This window comes from Ipomoea nil, unplaced genomic scaffold (assembly GCF_001879475.1).
Source record: "Ipomoea nil cultivar Tokyo-kokei standard unplaced genomic scaffold, Asagao_1.1 scaffold2975, whole genome shotgun sequence".
Taxonomy (NCBI): Eukaryota; Viridiplantae; Streptophyta; class Magnoliopsida; order Solanales; family Convolvulaceae; genus Ipomoea; species Ipomoea nil.
In genome coordinates, this window is record NW_017619403.1 from 1,597,964 (window position 1) to 1,616,162 (window position 18,199).

The window sequence follows — 18,199 nt, forward strand, 5'->3', positions numbered from 1 at the left end:
TTAACTGATTACATGTAAAATGACTTTCTCAAAAAACTAATCAAAAAGTTACTTTGAACAGTTTTTTGAATTTAAATCTTTTGGTACAATAAGCTATTACAGAAAGCTAATTAATCAAACATTCATATTGGATGTTTAACCAAGTCAAACAGCTAATAGTTGTCAAACAAGATAAATTAACTAATAAGCTAACTATGTTACTAAACAAGATCATAGTCTTTTAAAATGAGCTCTTATTTTTAAGTTTGAGTCACCATAGGTTATAGTGAATGACTCACATTTTTCTCTTTCATCAAATATGAGAAGCACCTACCTAGCAAGAGCATTAGTTCTTGAAAGGATACTTAGCATTTTTCTTATGAACCATAGAAACAACATTTTTAGAGCTAAAATAGATCAGAGTTTGCATTTAGCATGTTCAAGTGGGACTTGTAGTCAAGCAAAACCACATAATGGCACAATGTTTTACTCAATCTGTCCAGTAATATCGAGTCGTTACAGATAAATTATAATCAACGGTGACAATATAAAATAGTAAATACAACATATAGGGCAAAAGGAAAAACTACATATACTCGCCAGCCTCCAAATAACTGGGGAGTGTTGGCTCTATAAACAAAGAATGACAACAGTGCAATCAAACAACAAATACCGACTTTGGCAGACTACTGTTAGCCTCTACCCAAAACTTCGTACTATGAAACGCTGCAGACCCACGCAAATGATGCAGCACAAAATGGCAGAAAGTAATCAAACCGTCGAGTAATATGCTGAACCGTGGAATTAGGCATGGAGATTGGACATTTTCTGAGATAACTCATCAACGTCCTCATTTTGCTCTTCAATTGGATCTTCCTGTGGGAAATGGCATACAAACGAAAAGGAGTGACACAACTGGAAGTAAAACCCTTTCCCCTTCAACGCAAAGATATGGGAAACGGAAATTTTCAACAACACTTGATCGAGTTAATACCCAATTTAGTCCTCAACTATAGTGATTTTTCTCAATTTAGTCCTAAATGACTTTTGCGCTTAATTAAGTCATCGACTTTGATGGTTTTAACCAATTGAGTCCTCTGTTAAGATAGTGAAGTAATTTCACCTCTATTAATATCCAATTTAATCCTCGACTATAGTAGCCCAAGTTAGTCTTCGACTATAATGATTTTACTCAATTTAGTCATCAAGTATAGTGGTTTTTCTCTATTTAATCATTGATTCTAATAGTCGAGGACTCAATTGGGTAAAATCATCGAAGTCGAGGACCTAATTAAACACAAAAAATAGTTTAAGACTAAATCAAGAAAAACCAATATAGTTGATGACAAAATTGGGTATTAACTCAGACAGTCAGACTTGATCTATCACATTTTTATCTTTGGTTTCATGAGCATTTTTCATTCTTATTTATGTGGCTTTCTCTCATTGATTTGGTTGCTTGCTAAGCTCTATGCATTATTGATGTGTTCATGTAAACTTCACCTTCCAACTTCTTTGTAATATCAGTTTTTTAAAAAAATAAAATAAAGAAAGAAAAATAATAGCAACAGTAAAAGTATCGAGGGATGGTGAATCTTAGGCCTGATTGGAATTATATGGTGTTTTATGGAATGATAGGAAATACAAGAAAAATGGTGAAAAACTTGAAAATCTAATACGAAGTAAAATGAGATAGAATTAGGTCAATATCAGTCATACTTGCAAACAAGTGAAGAAAATCAAGAAATACATTTTGGCATAATAAAAGTAGTAGAGACAGGAGATGGTTAAAGAAGCATACCTCTCCATCCCGTCTTTTAACTTCTATGCATTTTGAAGCACTGATACTATTACTCTTTAGCAGGCTTCGAGCACTAAAGTTTGATCCGTTTTGTGTATTGTCTGATCCATCTGGTGGACTCTGAAGAGTTGAAGCAATTGAGGTTCGCTTTTCAAAATCACTCTCATGAGAGCCTTTGAGTGCAGGCACCCGCTCTCTGAGATCTCACAATAAAACACATTCATGAGACATTTTGTTCAACTTTCAAGAAAATCATGCTGATCATAAAAGCATCAAAATGTAGTTTATAACTCTAGTATCATATGCACATCTCAACCAAAATACATAGATATTATGCCAATTTACTAGAAAAAAGGTTATATTTAGAAGGCCTAATGCCAATTTTATTTATTAAAATGTAACCAGCTTGGTTGGCGTGAGTGGCCGTGCACTCTTGTCCTTTAAAAGAGGTCGGGAGTTCGAAGCCCCTCTCGTATGGAAAACCCAATCTGGCCAGCACTTGCGCCCTTAATTGGGCCGGCCCAGTGCAAACTGGGATTAGTCTGCGTATGGTACGGGCTTAAAGGTGCCTCCTACAGTTAGGGCCTGCTCAAGACGCCTCGTGGTTTGACCCAAAAGAAATCTATTTATTAAATGTAGTAAAGATTTATTTGGATAGACAACGAAAAAAGTTCATATGCATTATCTTGTAGCTCCCCGAACAGCCAGTATTTGAAACAAAGCAACAAGAGTCTTACGCACCTAGGCAAAGAGGCGTGCTGCCTCTGAAGCGGAGTGCTCCTTTCACCTTTACCATAATGCTCCTCAAGATGTGCAAATTGTCGCTTGAATCGATCAACACCACTAGTGACATAAAACAATGGCCATAAATTAATAGACTAGAACTTCAAAATAAAATATCATGATCAAGTAGAAGCACATTTAGGTTTTGACATTTAAATGCTGTTAAGAAATAAGTTCCTTGAAAATTGAAGATGGATGAATAACACAAAAGAATACACAACCCAGTTTTGGTCACAAGATCACTCGTTATACTGAAGTGTGCATCACAAAAATTCACTGATTTAAATTTTATATTAAATGAATTTCTTTGAAAGAGCTTTTTAAACTAGTAGCAAACCTTGGGTACATAAAGCCACTAGTCTGATCTCCACCCTGGAGATACTCCTGAAGCATCTGTGGGTGATATTCTAGAATCTGATAAAAAAAAAATTTAGAGAAATTAGCTTAACAGTCCAATCAAGAGCACATTTTTGAGGCAGTAATTATGTTCTAGAAAGCCATACCTCACGATAGATGAGCTCTCTAACATCATCTTTCGTAACTTTCCTCCTCTCAAACTCAAATTCAAGCTTTGATATGGGTTGAGTAGATGGTTCACGCTCCACATTTGCCAAACCCTGAAAGTATGGGTCAGCCAATGCCTGCAAGCAAGAGCACCAAATATGATGAAATGATTCACAATCAACACGATATCAAATTCAGATATGATCATTAAGTTGTCAATTTTAACACTACCTCATCAGCACTTGGTCGATCTTTTGGGTCAAATGCAAGTAGCCGTTCAAGAAGACGCAAAGCTAATGGATCTGCATGGGGAAATTTTTGTGCATATGGAATTGGCTGCTTCTTGCGCATATTACTGAGATATCTTCTTGCCTTTTCATTTCTAATCTGCAAACATGAACACAAATTCTCATAGAAATAGCTACATATGAAAAGGTCCTAAAAAGCAAAATGTGAGGTGATGCAAATATCCAATGAACAAAGCATTGCTAGTTCATTTTTGTTCTCAAAAGCCTCTCTACTAAATGATTAAAGATGGCTTCTTTGGCACAAAATATACATGGAGGGCACCACAGTTATGGTAATAAGCAGTATTTATTGAAAAGATAAACTAGAAAGAAAGATAAGCTCTAGAATGAGAGAGCTGACCCTTGCAATAGTTTCTGGAGGAGGAGTCCCAAGCAAATCTGTCATAAGGTCTAATTGATGCACAACATTCTTTCCTGGAAATAACGGTTTTCCAGTAAGCATCTCAGCAAATATGCAACCGATGCTCCAAATATCAATGGCAGGAGTATACTGCAAATAAAAACATTTGGAAATTGTGTGTTTCATGTTAGGAATGACTCCATAAAGAGATTTAGATACAGACATCACGTCCACATATAAAAAATGCTTTTAAACAGCGGCATCAATTCTTTGAATAAGAAAGTTTTTGCTTTTCACTAAAAATGGAGGTAACTGAATCCATTTTATCAGTTCCTTACAAATAAGAACCTTGAAGGAATAAACAAGGTGAAAAGAAGTGCCAATATAAGAATTTCAATAATGAAGACCGAGAATTGTATTTGTAATGCATTCAACCCAAAGTAAGGGTCAGATTTGGTTTTAACAATGAGAATGAGCAATAAGAAAATGTAATTGGTACTAAATATTTAATTTACCTTAGAGAAAAAGGAGCCACATAATTCAGGTGCACGATACCATCGAGTTGCAACATAGTCCTTCAATACATTAGACAAATAATTAAGAATGTGAACCCTATACTAATCAAACCCATAACAAGCAGCTAATGAACAAAGTCAGAAAGAGTTCAGAATTGAAACATACAGTCCAAAAAATAGCTGATGGCGCATCATTAAATGATACACGAGCAAGTCCAAAATCACAAATCTTCAACTTGCAGTCCGCATTCGCAAGGATATTTTTTGGTTTTAAATCTCGGTGGAAAACATTTGCTGCAAAGAAAGCAAAAGAGACACCTCAATTATAATTGAGAAAGGCCATATAGCGAAAGGTTGTGAAAAGAAGACTTCACATTGTCCAAAAACTAACCTGTATGAATATACTTTAGACCACGCAGAAGCTGGTAAAGAAAAAACTGATAATGTTCAGCCGTAAGATCATCATTGGCCTTTATTACTTGATGAAGGTCAGACTCCATCAATTCAAAAACAACAAATATATCTCTAAATTCTCTCCGAGAAGGAGGAAGCATGATATGTTTTATTTCTACAATATCTGGGTGTCGTAGTAGCCGGAGAAGCTTGATTTCTCTCAGAATTCTGGTGGCATCAGAAACATGTTCAAACACATCATTGATCTTCTTAATTGCAACTCGTTCTCCAGATTGAGTATCAACTGCGGACCCCACAACTCCATAGCTACCTTTTCCAATAATTTCTTGAACTTGATACCTACTTGCCTCTCCATACTCCGTAAAGAAGTCAGACTCCAGGTTACTCTGCATAAAACAATCCCATTGGAAACAATAAGGAAAGTCTTTCATATATTCATTTATATCTAAAGCAGATTATAGAACCAGTTTAGCTTTCCTCTTTTTAACTGGAACAAAAAGTCATCTAAAAGCCCTTTAGATCAAAACATACATGAGACATACTTGAAGCTTCAAGCATCCGGTACATGACTTGTATTAGATTTTTGTAAATATACTGCATTCCTAAAACCCGTCTTCTTATAGATTGTATAAATTACAATACGCCAAACCTTGCCTTGCCAAACAAAAAGATGGTGAACAAACAGAAAATGAATTTATTGGAAATCCATATTTTGTCTCAACCAAATGCACTTAATGGAGACAGAGACAGATCATTTGCTTGGGAATACACAATACACAACCAATGTATGTATCAAAATTGGAAATTGAACAACCCCATCTAGTCTAGCAAGTATAGTATAGGCAATAAGAATCAATAAAAGCAGAAAGAGAGATCCAGGAAAGGTTTAAGACATAGAAATGGAGACATGGGGGGAAAAGGGCAGACCTTTCTGTGAGGATCCATGAAGGAAACTGGGAAATTGACACGTTTGGGGACCTTGATCGAACTCAGCCCTGAAATATCAAAGTCTTCTACTATTCTAAGCTGCTCTTCCTCTACTTCTCCACGGTTTTTGGAATAATTGCTAGAATAATTAGTGGGCTTGTGAGAATGGGTCAGAACAGAATCCGCATTTGCGCTAGGAGGAGCAGATGGACGACGATGGAACCAGCGAAGAACACCATCCACAAATGCATTCCCACCCCCCATATACTACTTTAGTGCTTCTCTTTTCTTTTTTTTGCGTCGTTCCTATTCCTATCCCTCCCCTAAACTCTCGATCCAATTCCTGATTCTCTACCACTCGATCTCAGCTCTCTCTCTCTCTCTCTCTCTTCGTGCTCCGAACCTTTCTTCCGATTCTCTCTCAATCGATGAAGGGCGACAAGGAAGATCGAGGGTGAGAAATGCGATTAAAGTATAATAGGAAAGAAGCTTGGACATTGACTACCGCGTTAAGGCTACTTCTTTATTATGTCGCATTTCGCAATCGCAGAAAGGATTTTTTTTCCATTCCTATTCCTTGCCTTCTTCTCATAGACGTTACTTTACTTACATTTTATCTAAATATCTATTTCTCAGACCGGTAATCATTGCACCCATTTGCCCTTTTTCAATTAAACCATTCTTCACTATTTTGGTATGTACAAGAAAAAGTTATTTATGTTCATAAATACAACCATATTTATAACTTCATTACCCAAAATAATATCCTACATTTATTCTTCCCAAACCATAATATTCTACATTTATTATTATTCTTTCTTTACAAAAGGTTGAACCCTAACCTTAACAAGGCGTTTGGTTGAAAGGAATTTAAATTATCTTCTCACTTAATTCCCACCTAATTTCAAAGGCCACAAAATTTCCTTGTTTGGTTGAAAGGAATTGCAATTCGCCCATTTTCATGGAATTAAAATTTCATGTCCCCCGGTGATTTTAATTCCTGGGATTTTAGGAAGAAAAAAAGATAGTGATGAGTCAAAATTACCCCTTCCTTTTTTAACTTAAAATTAATGTCTAACAACAACAATGGGCATTTTTTACTTGATACTACTTATTCCCTTTCAATTCTCATGTATACCAAACGTTGGAATTGAAATAAACATTGGAATTGAAATTTCCAGTAATTCTATTATTCTAAACCAAACACTGGAATTTAAACTCCCACTTTATTCCCAGTAATTCATCTCCCATGGAATTGCAATTCTTTTCCCACGTTATTCCCCCTCTCCAACCAAACGCCCTGTAAAGACCCCTCACACTCTGACCCGACAGAGCATCTGGGAGGATGTAAATCATGGTAACTCAACTGAACATGAACCACAGAGGCTAGACATTTGCTTACTATTTATTATTATTACCGTCTTGTTTGGTAACATAGTTAGTTTATCAGTCAATTTTGACTTATACCACTAATAGTTGTTTGAAATGGTTAAACAATCAATATGAGTGTTTGATTAATTAGCTAAAATGTTAAAATTCAAAAAGCTGCACAAGCAACTTTTTTGATCTGTTTTTATATAAAGTCATTTTGCATGTAATCAGCTAGCAGCTAACAGTTAATTTACCAAACATTTTTCTACCATCAGCTAATGTTATCAACTAGTCAAACTTATGAACCCAATCAACTAACACCTATTTACCAAACACCCCCTATATAAGAATAAAGAATTTTATAACTCCATAGAAGTTAGTTAGTGTTAATTTGATAATCACAAGGTTTTGAGTTTGACTCTAATGGTCCTTAATTGGCTTATTAGTTTGAACCGGTCAGTTAAGAACAATCTATGCTAATTTATCGTTGTGTGGTGTTTTGACCTGATCATCTATGGGAACCTACGCTCGTTTATCTCATTGTGATTCTTTGTCGGCAAGGGTCACAAGATAGGTTTACTCAATGCAACCATCGGGCTTTCTTGTGGTCCTTTGCCAACTAGGATGACAATACAAGGTTTACCCATTGCACATCATTGAGTAATGACTATGAATTTTTCTCATCACTCAAAACCAGCATTTTGGGCCCTTTTTTTTTTTTTTCAAATAAAAGGCAAACTCTATAGAAGTGATCTAAACTAATTTCATATTAATCTCCCAATTTTCAATAATTAAAAATTTTTTACATCTTTCTCCTTAATATATATGGAGTTATTGTTAAGTGATGTGAGTTTAATTGTGCATATTTCTTGTGTTAATTGAAGCATATTCGTTAAGTTTTAGTTCATGAATTTGTCATATTAATTGCTTATTCCCTTGTTTTATCATTTAGCTTTGGTTTACACTTGTTTTGAATGTTTTACGGTGTTTATTAGTATTTTGGAACCATTGTAGGTCAAGTGCAAAGGCCAGGGAAGTTCTAGGGCAACTTTTGGAGCCAAAGTGGACCAAAAGACGCACTTCCAGAGGATTCGACGTGTCGAGCCAAAAGGCTCGACGCGTCCAAAAGTTCCAGAAGCTATCATGGTTCGAGTTCAGTAAACTCAACGCGTCGAGAGGCTGCAAGCCAAGCACAGGATTTCTAACACCTCACTCGATGCGTCGAGTTTTTCCAGAATGTTTCGGCTGGCGAGCAATCAAGTCTCAATTCGTCGAGCGGTAGGGGGGGAAAAAAAAAAAGAAATCAGCAGTTTCTAATTTTTGGCGAAAAATTCCTAAATTACGCTGTTTTGGTTCCCGCTATAAAATAATGTCTTCCTCAACCCTATACCAGACTTATGCTCAGTTTTGGAGACACGAAAAAAGAGAATTGAGAGCCACAACTTGTCTTGGGAAGCAAGGAGCAAGCTAAGAAGATTTTGGTGAATCGCTTGATTTAATTCTTGTACTCATTTGATTATTTGTAAACTCTTAATTATTGCTTTGTATTCCATCTTAGCCATGTGTTGCTAAGTTTTCTTAGAGATTCTTGGGTAAAAGTATTTATAAACCTTTGTGTCTAGTTCTTTAATGCTTTAATATATTATTATTTGGGTTTTAACTTGTGTTGCAACTGTGTTTTATATTGTTGTTGCTAGTAGTTTAGGGCCCAAATTACTTGCTTCATAGCTTTGTTTGTGTCACAACGGGAGTTTGGCATAATTTAGGGTGCAAACAATTGCACTTAACTGTTGCACCTTGGGAGAGGGCAAATATGTTATGGAGCTTAATTCTTGATTGTTGCACATCGGGAGATGGTAGTAATTAGGGATTTATTATGAATGCTTGTTCTTATATTGTTGTGTGTTTATACCACATTTGCATTCTCACACTTGTTAAACCCAGATTTTAATATTGTTTTTAGAATTGGCATTAGGTGATTAAATACTTAAATCCATGGTTGCAGTAGGCGCTAGGCGCTAGTCGGGCGCCCGGACAGCGCCTAGGCGATCTAGGCGGCGCCTAGGCGGAATCTAGGCGGCGCTAGGCGGGCACCAAAAAAACAGTAGTAGACTTGCAATTTGACAATTTTAATGAGGTTGTTTTCAACATTTAATCAAATAACACATCCAAATAAATGAATTATTGATTATTCATAAGTCATAACATCAAAACGATGGTTTTCAAAAAAAAAAAAAAAAAACATTAAAACAATATTAAAAATTAAAAATACTCAAATACTTCAATCATCCAAAGATTCAAAGTATCAAACTAGTCTACGAGTGTATATATGTCATATTATATATATGTATGCGCGCGCGCACACACACACACACATATAATAAAAAATAGACCGGGCTGATCGAGTTAACTCGACCGAAATGGATGAGTTAACTCGACTAACTTAGACGCTAGGCGGCCAAATCGGCCGAGTTAGGTGCTAGGCGGACGCCTAGGTGGCCGGTAACCTAGGCGGGCGCCTAGGGGGAAAATCGCCACGGTCTAGAGGCGCCTAGACCAATTTTTACAACCCTGCTTAAATCTCAAGAATTTCACTCTTTCTCAGTTGTTTCCACAAACTTGCATACTTGTTCTTTTATTTAGTTTTTGACATTGCCCAATCATGTCTTTCGTTATGATTAGCTTCTCATGAATAAATGAGTAGCCAGTGCTTAATACTCCATTTTCCTGTGAATCGATAATCCGATACTCTGAGTATTATTTGTTTAAAAAATATACTGCAATCATTGAGCATCTCAAATTAATAGATGAGATCATTCTACATTATAATAATAGCATTGTTTTCATATTATCATAATTATATATATATATATATATATATATATATATATATATATAACACTAAGTTAGTAGTGTTGTGTGTAGTGGTTAGAACTTCCATTTATTATATTAGTTAATAATTTGAGTTGGCAATGACCAAACTAAAAACGTGAATGGCAAAGTAACGATAAAAATTACTTGTCCTATTTAAATTTAAAAGAAAAAGAAAAAAAGAAATTTGTGGTGGTGTTTGATAAATGGTTGATAAGTCAAATTTTGGCTAGTTTAACTAAGTTTAACTGATTTAATGGGTCAATAAATTATTTTAAGTGTTTCGTAAAATGGTCTATTGCATTAGTTTATTGGAGATAATAAGTTAATTTTTGAAAAGCTAACTAAATTAGTGTTTTCCCAATGATCTATTGGATTTAATTATTGAGTTAATACTCAAAATAGTCTTCGACTATAGTGGTTTTTCTCAATTTCGTCCTAAACGATTTTGGTGACCTAATGTAGTCCCAGACTTTTGTATTTTTGCTCAATGTAGTCCTCCATTTGGTGTTAAATAGATGAACAATTCAGTAATTTCAATATTGACATCTCTTTTAATTTATTTATAATGATTAAATAAATTACCCCTCTTTTACGAATTGTTCAGTAATCAGTAAATATTGAAATTACTGGGGCAATTCGTAATCATTAAAAAAAATTGTAATGGACGGAACGGTGTCTGTCGCTTCAACTCCCCACCAACTTATAAAAACGACATTATTTTGGGGGTGCACGATATAATTTGCCATATATAAGGGCATAGACTATTTTCCTATTATATCACCTGTGAAAATTTAACGTGAAAGACCAGAGAGAAAAAACACTTTGTAAACCTGAAGAAAGAGTTGGGAAGAAGAAAGGGCTAAAAGCGTCATCAATATCTCATGGAATCAGATTAGCATTTTAACACTTCCTATTAAAGTATTTGTTGAATCATCAATGCCTATTATAATAGTTTTTCAATTAATCCCAGAGTGAACGGTAAGAAAATTTGTTATCCCAATAGCCTAATTAATTATTTTACTGAATTAAAATGCATTTTTTAATTTTCCTTCAAAGAATATGCCTATGAATGGTAATATGACTCACATTGAAATTATTTGTAATAACTTTTACATTTTATTATATACAAATTTTGATTTATTTGTTGTTTAAAATTATTGATTTACTCAAATTAATATGTTAATTATTATGTATTACTTTGTTTTTATTCTTTCTTGAAAATATTGTAGTTGCTATAAACCAAGTAATCTAAAATTTAATTTGTATTAGGAGAATAGGAGATGCATTCATAGTTGTGTATTTAGAGTACGAGCCATTTTATGAGAATCGTCTAAACACTAATAATTTTTTTATTTTTTTTTATAAAATGAGAATTGTCGAGTAAATTTGTCCAATTTATACAAATCATAAACACTGATATATAAAATCTCTAAAGTTTCAGCACCGTATGCATACATCTACGCATTGGTTATTAATTGGGTAATTATTTGCTCGAATTCAAACAAAGATAACATCAGAAAACATAATCGATCAAACTCATTCTTCAATTGCACTATATAATATTCGATGTTATAATTTATATAATTATATATTGATCCAAATATTCTTAAAATATTATAGCAAATCCATTCTGTAATCGCACGGTTGAAAATACTAGTTAAGTTAAATATTAAATTGTAATTTGTATACTAACTGAATGGCAAGGAGATCACATTTGCACTTGAGTCCTGATGCGGATATTGTGGGAGTGGTATGGTTAGTTTAGAGTTATGTCCCTTTGTATAAAAACAAAGTAGTAATTTGACTACAAGATTCTAAGTTTGACTTTTAGTGGGAGCGGGATATTGATAATTGATATTCTTGATTTGAATCGATCAACTATGGATAACCTAAGTTGGTTTATTCTATTGTGGTCCTTTGCTAGCTATGATCACAAGTCAGGATTTATCTAGTGCACACCCTCAAATAGTGAATGCGTACTTCACTTGTCATCCGAAAAATAGTAGTGTGACATACTTGACCAAGTTGGTGTTGACATCCCCTTCACATACGATAATAATTATGTTCCACATAATTGGACATCCCTTTCGAGGCATATATCACTCATTTGAAACACTAAAAATGACATATTATGGGGCAACCTAAGTTAAGTTGGTCGAACTGTTGACTTAGTAACTACAAGATTTCAAGTTCGACTTCCCGTGAGAGTAGTCTATTGATTTTATTGGTTTGAATCGGTCAGCTATGCGCAACCTAAGCTGATTTACTTCCTTATGATCATTTGCCAATAGAGTCACAAGACAAAGTTTACTTAGTGCATACCCTAGATAATGGTTGCGGTATTCATTGTTATCCATTTTTTTTAAAAGACAATCTTCCCTCTTGGTTGAGCTTCCCCTAGGGTAGTTCAGTTTCCTATGTGATTTGTCGATTATTATACACAAATAGAGTTTATCTAATACACAACATTCGAATGGTGATTCGGATTTCCCTAGTCACTAAAAAAATATGTAGATCCAATTTAATCAATTTTAAATATAAAAATAAAAATAAAAAGCCGCAATAATGGAAAAATTAAAACTGAAATTAACCCAAATAACTAAGGGTGTGTTTGAAAACCCAGAAAATAATTTCTGAAAATTATTTTTTGAGTTTTTGGTGTTTGGCTAAGCATGGAAAAGGAAAGTCAATGGAAAATAGCTTGTGGTCAATGGAAAATCATTCACTTTTTCTAGAAAATGACTTCCTTTTTTTTGGGGAAGTCATTTTCCATTCTATGGTTCCGCCTCTCAACACCATAGAACATCGCCGGAGCATAAGCCATCACCGGAGCAGAGACCATCGCCGGAGCAAAGACCATCATCCGAGACCGGCGACGGTGGTGGACAACAAAGAATATCGATTCACTACTGAGGAAGACGAAGGAAGAAACCCAGGTCCACCGCTGCTTTGTTGTCCACCACCGTCGCCGGATCTGCTCCTCTGTTGTCCACCACCGTCGCCGGATCTGCTTCTCTGGTGTCCACCACTGTCGCTGTATCTGTTGTTCTATTGTCCACCACCGTCGCCGGATCTGCTGCTCTATTGTCCACCACCGTCACCGGATCTGCTGCTCTGTTGTTCACCATTGTCATCGGATATGCTCTGTTGCCTTTGTTTTTTGTTTTTTTTTTTGTTTTTTTTTTTTTTTGGTCTTAAACATTTGTTTGTAAACTTCTGTGTTTATCTGTAGTTTTTTTTTTTTTTTTTGAGAAATGTTTATCCATAGTTCTATACTGTTACTCCGTTTTTTTTTTTTTTGCCTATTTTCTTCACTCTATTGTCATTTTTGTCTAATAATTTGTGATTTTTTTGGAGTTTTGTTATTTTCTTACTCATTTTCTGAAAAATGAACCAAACACTCAAAAAAAAATTTCTATTGTGTTACCAAAGACCAAAAAAAAAAAATATTTTTTGAAAAATAACTCATTTTTCGAAAGTCATTTTCCTACCAGATATTGGCTTGTGGAGTGCCTAACACAATTTTAAAATAATACATTATTGATTGATGTGATTGATTAAGCAAAGTAAGAAATAGTGGGACCCATTCCTGAAACACATGCCCAAGTTTGTATTTGTTGGTCAACAAACCACCACGCTTCGGCTGCCCGTAGACTACGCAGCTGTACTTTGTAGGAAATCCAAGTAAGCACCTCCAATTTTTCTATAAATTATTCAAATACTTTTACTACAAATTTATTTAAAACAAAATTGTAATTTATATCTGTCACAAATATGTAAATTATTAATATTACCCCTAAATTATTAATGGTGTAAATATTTTTCCTCAAGTTTCAAAATGTAATCATAGTAAATGTTCAACAATTATACAAACTTTGATTGGGATGTGGTTTGAATCTAAGACATTCTTTATAAAAATTTATAAGTTAAGAATAATAAATAATTAACGAAATATTTTGTTACTAAAATTTACATTGACGGAATGCGAAGAAAAATAAATGATATAAGGGCATCCTCAATAAGGATGACTTTTTGGTGGATTTTGAGGAACCACATAGGAGAGAAAATGGAGGAAGGAAAAAAAAAACAAAAAAAAAAAAAACGAATCTGACAAAAAGTTGAAAAAAAAAGCAAATTTGTTCAGAGTGGCCGCCAGCTGGCGGCCACTCTGAACCGCCGCAGCGGGCGCGTGGGAAACACGCACCCGCTGGGGCACGAAGTGCGCTTCAAGCGCCAGTTACGCGAATCTTTTTTTTTTTTTGTTTTGTTTTTTTCTCTGCAAAATCTCCATCTTGCAGGAGAAAAAAACAATCAAAATGTTTCCTTCCCATTTGTCTAAAATCTCCAAGGGTGAATTTTACAGTACCAAAATCTCCTTAAAACAAACTAATGGAGATGCCCTAATAGAGGGTAAGTAGAAAAAAAAATATTAAAATCAAAATAATATAAATCATTCATCTTAACAAACAATTGGACCAATATTTTTTAATTCCCGTTATAGGCATAACTATATTGGTTCTTATTAGATTTTTGTGTTTATATATAGAGTTAATACCCAAAATAGTCCCTCGACTATGTCGTAATTACCAATTTGGTCCTCGACTATCATTCTTACCCAATTAAGTCCTCAACTATACAATTTTTATCCAATTTAGTCCTTTGTCAATTTGACTGTTTGTTGACTGTCAAAAGTGGAAATAAAGTTGTAATTTTACAAATTTTCTCCTTCCTCCTCATTTAGCAGCGCCAAACCATGTAGCAATAAGCTCCGGTTTGGTTCTAAACCTGTCAGAATCGAAGTAGTGGTTATGCATCGGATAGCTCATGAATTTGATTTTCAACGATTTTTTGACAATCGAAATCTGATCGGAGTGTATTGTTGCATGGTTTGGCGCTGCTAAATGGAGAGGAAGGAGAAATCTTGTAAAATTATAATTTTATCCCGACTTTTGACAATCAACAAACAATCAAATTAATACAGAGGACTAAATTGGGTAAGAATTGTATAGTTGAGGACTAAATTGGGTAAGAATTGTATAGTTGAGGACTTAATTGAGTAAAAGTTACATAGTTGAGGACTTAATTGGGTAAGAATGGTAATTGAGGACCAAATTGGTAATTATGACATAGTCGAGGGACCATTTTGGGTATTAACTCTTATATATATAAGGGTTCAAGCGTAAAAATGCTCTGACATAATTGCAAATATTTTGGTAATGACTAATAGTAAATGACTAATTTTATCAAATATTTCTTTAGAAATTGCTAATATAATATGCCAATCAAAACATTAATACAATTTAATTGTTATTTGTTATCCGTTGATTGTCAAACAAAGCCATACTGCAAATAAAATAAAATAAAAAAGTAATTTGTTACATTACAATAATGAAAAATGTAAAGATTTGTTTACAGGAATGAAATACTCCGTCATAATCAAAAGGTAATAGGATGTTTGGCAATTAGCTGACAGTTGATAGTGTTAGTTATTTTGACAAACTGATAGTATATGCTGATTATAGAAATGTGTTTGGCAAATTAGTTGTTTACTCTTAGCTTATTACACACCTATAAGGACATTAATAATAATAATAATAATAATAATAATAATAATAATAATAATAATAATATTATTATTATTATTATTATTATTATTACTATTATTATTATTATGTAATAATAAGATATAAATTAATAAAATTAAGATAAAATTTAAAAAAAAAATAACAACAATAATAATAATGGAAAAAAAAAAAACAAGACAAATTAAAGCCACAACTTTTGATCTAGAATCATTTTGATCCCAATTGTTATATCGTGCATCAGGGTGCATAATGCATTGTGCATCTTAAAAATCTCATGTTTCATATATACATGATTGTAGAGTAAAATATATATACATTCTTAACATAATATATAATACACATAAACTCTTAATATAATACATATAAATTCTTAAGTGCATAATGCAGTGTGATATAATTTGCCTTTTGATCCCACATATTCAACGCCCTTCTTACTTAGATAATTGCCCATCCGGTGGGCAACAAAAGTGGAGCCCAAGGCTCCTTTAAAAAAAAAAAATCAATATAAAAAAAAAAAAAAAAAAAAAACGAAGAGAGGGACATTATGTCGAAATAAAATTATTTCCCCAAAACATACTTACTGTTGATATATAAAACAAATTTATTCTTAAAGTTGAAGATTAAACCTTTTAAGAGAAGAATAGAACAAACTTATTGACGTTTGGATTAATTAGTCCTTATTGATGTTTGGACTTAGTTAAAATTTCAAAAATGACTAATTAGCCATCTATCAAAGATAATATTTTTGGCATTTACCAAAATATAACATGTTTCATATTTTTTTTTCCCTCATGCCTAGTCATGCCTTTTCTTTCAAAAGAAAAACTGTAAAATATCTATTCAAAAATTGCAACGTAGTGTTAGTTAAAACTAAAAATCAAGAGTATTATGCTGTGCAACCGTGTGCACCATGCAAGGTGCACACAGAAATGGATTCATAATTTCTATACTATAGATTCATAATATTTATACTGTAGATTCATAATTTCTATATTATAGATTCATAATTTTTATACTATAGATTCATAATTTCTGTACTGTAAATTCATAATTTCTAAACTGTATAGTTATCAAATAATGAACATATATCTCTGTGATTTGTGAATACAGAGTTCAACAATTGGGAATATGAACATAGAATTTTGTAATTGTGAATATAGAGTTCAATAATTATGAATCTATAGTATAAAAATTATAAATCTATATTATAAAAATTATGAATCTAATTCCGAATGTACCATGCATGGTGCACACGGATGCACAACATAATTTGCCTAAAAATCAATAGTCGTAATAAAAGTTGTAAAAAATTATGGGCTAAACAAAGAAGTCCAACCACCCATAAAAGGTTGCGAGTATAAAGCCCATAAGCTCAACGCCACTAACACTTAAAATTTACGAAAATATAATAATGATGTCATTTAGTATGTGCTTACAAGAAAGGCAAATTATGCCCTGGACCCGTGTCCACAATGCATTGTGGACACGAGTCCAAAACGACATCGTTTTAAAGAAAAACGCGTCATTGCAGTTAAAAAAAAAATTAATTTTGTCTCGCCGTTAACGACGTTATTCATTTGTGCCATTATGAATGTACGGTTATGAGATTATGAATGTACAGTTATGGCATTATGAATCTACAGTTATGACATTATGTATGTAAGTTATAAAATTATAAATACAGAATTGTGACATTATTAACTTACAATTATGAACATATAGTGATAAAATTATGAACATAGAGCTCTAAAATTGTGAACATGGAGTTTCGAAAATTATGATTTTATAGTTATTGAATTATGAATGTACAGTTACGGAATTATGAATGTACAGTTATGCAATTATGAATGTACAGTTATGCAATTATGAATATACAGTTATGGAATTATGAACACAGAGCTCTGACATTATGAACTTACAATATGAACATATAGTGGTAAAATTATGAACATAGAGCTCTAAAATTGTGAACATAGAGCTTCGAAAATTATGAAGTTACACTTATTGAATTATGAATGTACAGTTACGGAATTATGAATGTACAGTTATGAAAGTATGAATGTACAGTTATTGAATTATGAACATAGAGCTCTGACATTATGACTTACAATTATGAACATATAGTAATAAAATTATGAACATATACTCCTATAATGAATATGAAATTAAAAAAAAAAAAAAAAAAAAAAAAAAAAAAAAGAAAGAAAGAAAAATAACAGTGCCTAACGACACTGTTACCCGTGTCCAACATGCATGCTGGACACAGGTCCAGAGCATAACGATTGTACAAGAAATCATATGAAGAGGTAATACTCAAAATGGCATCTCGATTATATTATAATTTTTAATTTGGTTAGCAATTGTCATTTCGTTTAAGATGATTTTTTTTTTTTTAAATGTAAAATTTACTCAATTTAATCATTTATTTAGTACACCTATGTGTAATGGTGGGAGAGATAAAATTTTTAAATTTATAAGTGACTTTTAATCTGATGCCAAAAAGGATAAATACGTAATTAAATAAATTTGGTAAATCCTCAGTCACTTGAGAAAAAGAATCATACATCTTCTAGTTGGAATTTACTTTTATTTCCTTGATATCATGGAATGTCATTCCTATTGACTCAAGTTTCCTAAGAGCATCCCCAACAAGGGGATTTTGCACCAGAATTAAGAAAAAAATGGGTTTGTGGCAGAGAGAGGAGAGCGAGGGATGGTTGGTCCTGCTAATTTGTGAATTTTGTCACGGATTGCAAGGGTTTTGGTGGATTTTGCAGGAGTTTTGTCAGTTTTTTTTT

General features: G+C 33.2%; 1 protein-coding gene across 3 annotated transcripts; it reads right to left on the minus strand.

Annotated features, from left to right (window-relative positions):
• Nucleotides 1-432: 432 nt before the first annotated feature.
• LOC109163121 (mitogen-activated protein kinase 9-like) lies at nt 433-6,205 on the minus strand. Of its 3 annotated transcripts, XM_019311854.1 has the most exons (12): nt 5,572-5,661; nt 5,176-5,293; nt 4,622-5,030; nt 4,397-4,524; nt 4,231-4,290; nt 3,716-3,865; nt 3,299-3,454; nt 3,067-3,204; nt 2,901-2,977; nt 2,522-2,623; nt 1,781-1,976; nt 433-855 (listed from the first exon to the last, which is right to left on the minus strand). In XM_019311854.1, exons 2-12 carry the CDS (start codon nt 5,242-5,244, stop codon nt 784-786), a joined length of 1,557 nt encoding a protein of 518 aa, XP_019167399.1. In that variant the 5' UTR covers nt 5,245-5,293; nt 5,572-5,661; the 3' UTR covers nt 433-783. The 3 variants fall into 3 exon arrangements, with proteins under 3 accessions (XP_019167399.1, XP_019167396.1, XP_019167398.1); XM_019311851.1 differs by lacking the exon at nt 5,176-5,293 and having other exon boundaries at nt 5,572-6,205; XM_019311853.1 differs by lacking the exons at nt 433-855; nt 1,781-1,976; nt 5,176-5,293 and adding an exon at nt 2,020-2,120 and having other exon boundaries at nt 2,498-2,623; nt 5,572-6,205.
• Between the last annotated feature and the right edge of the window lie 11,994 nt (nt 6,206-18,199).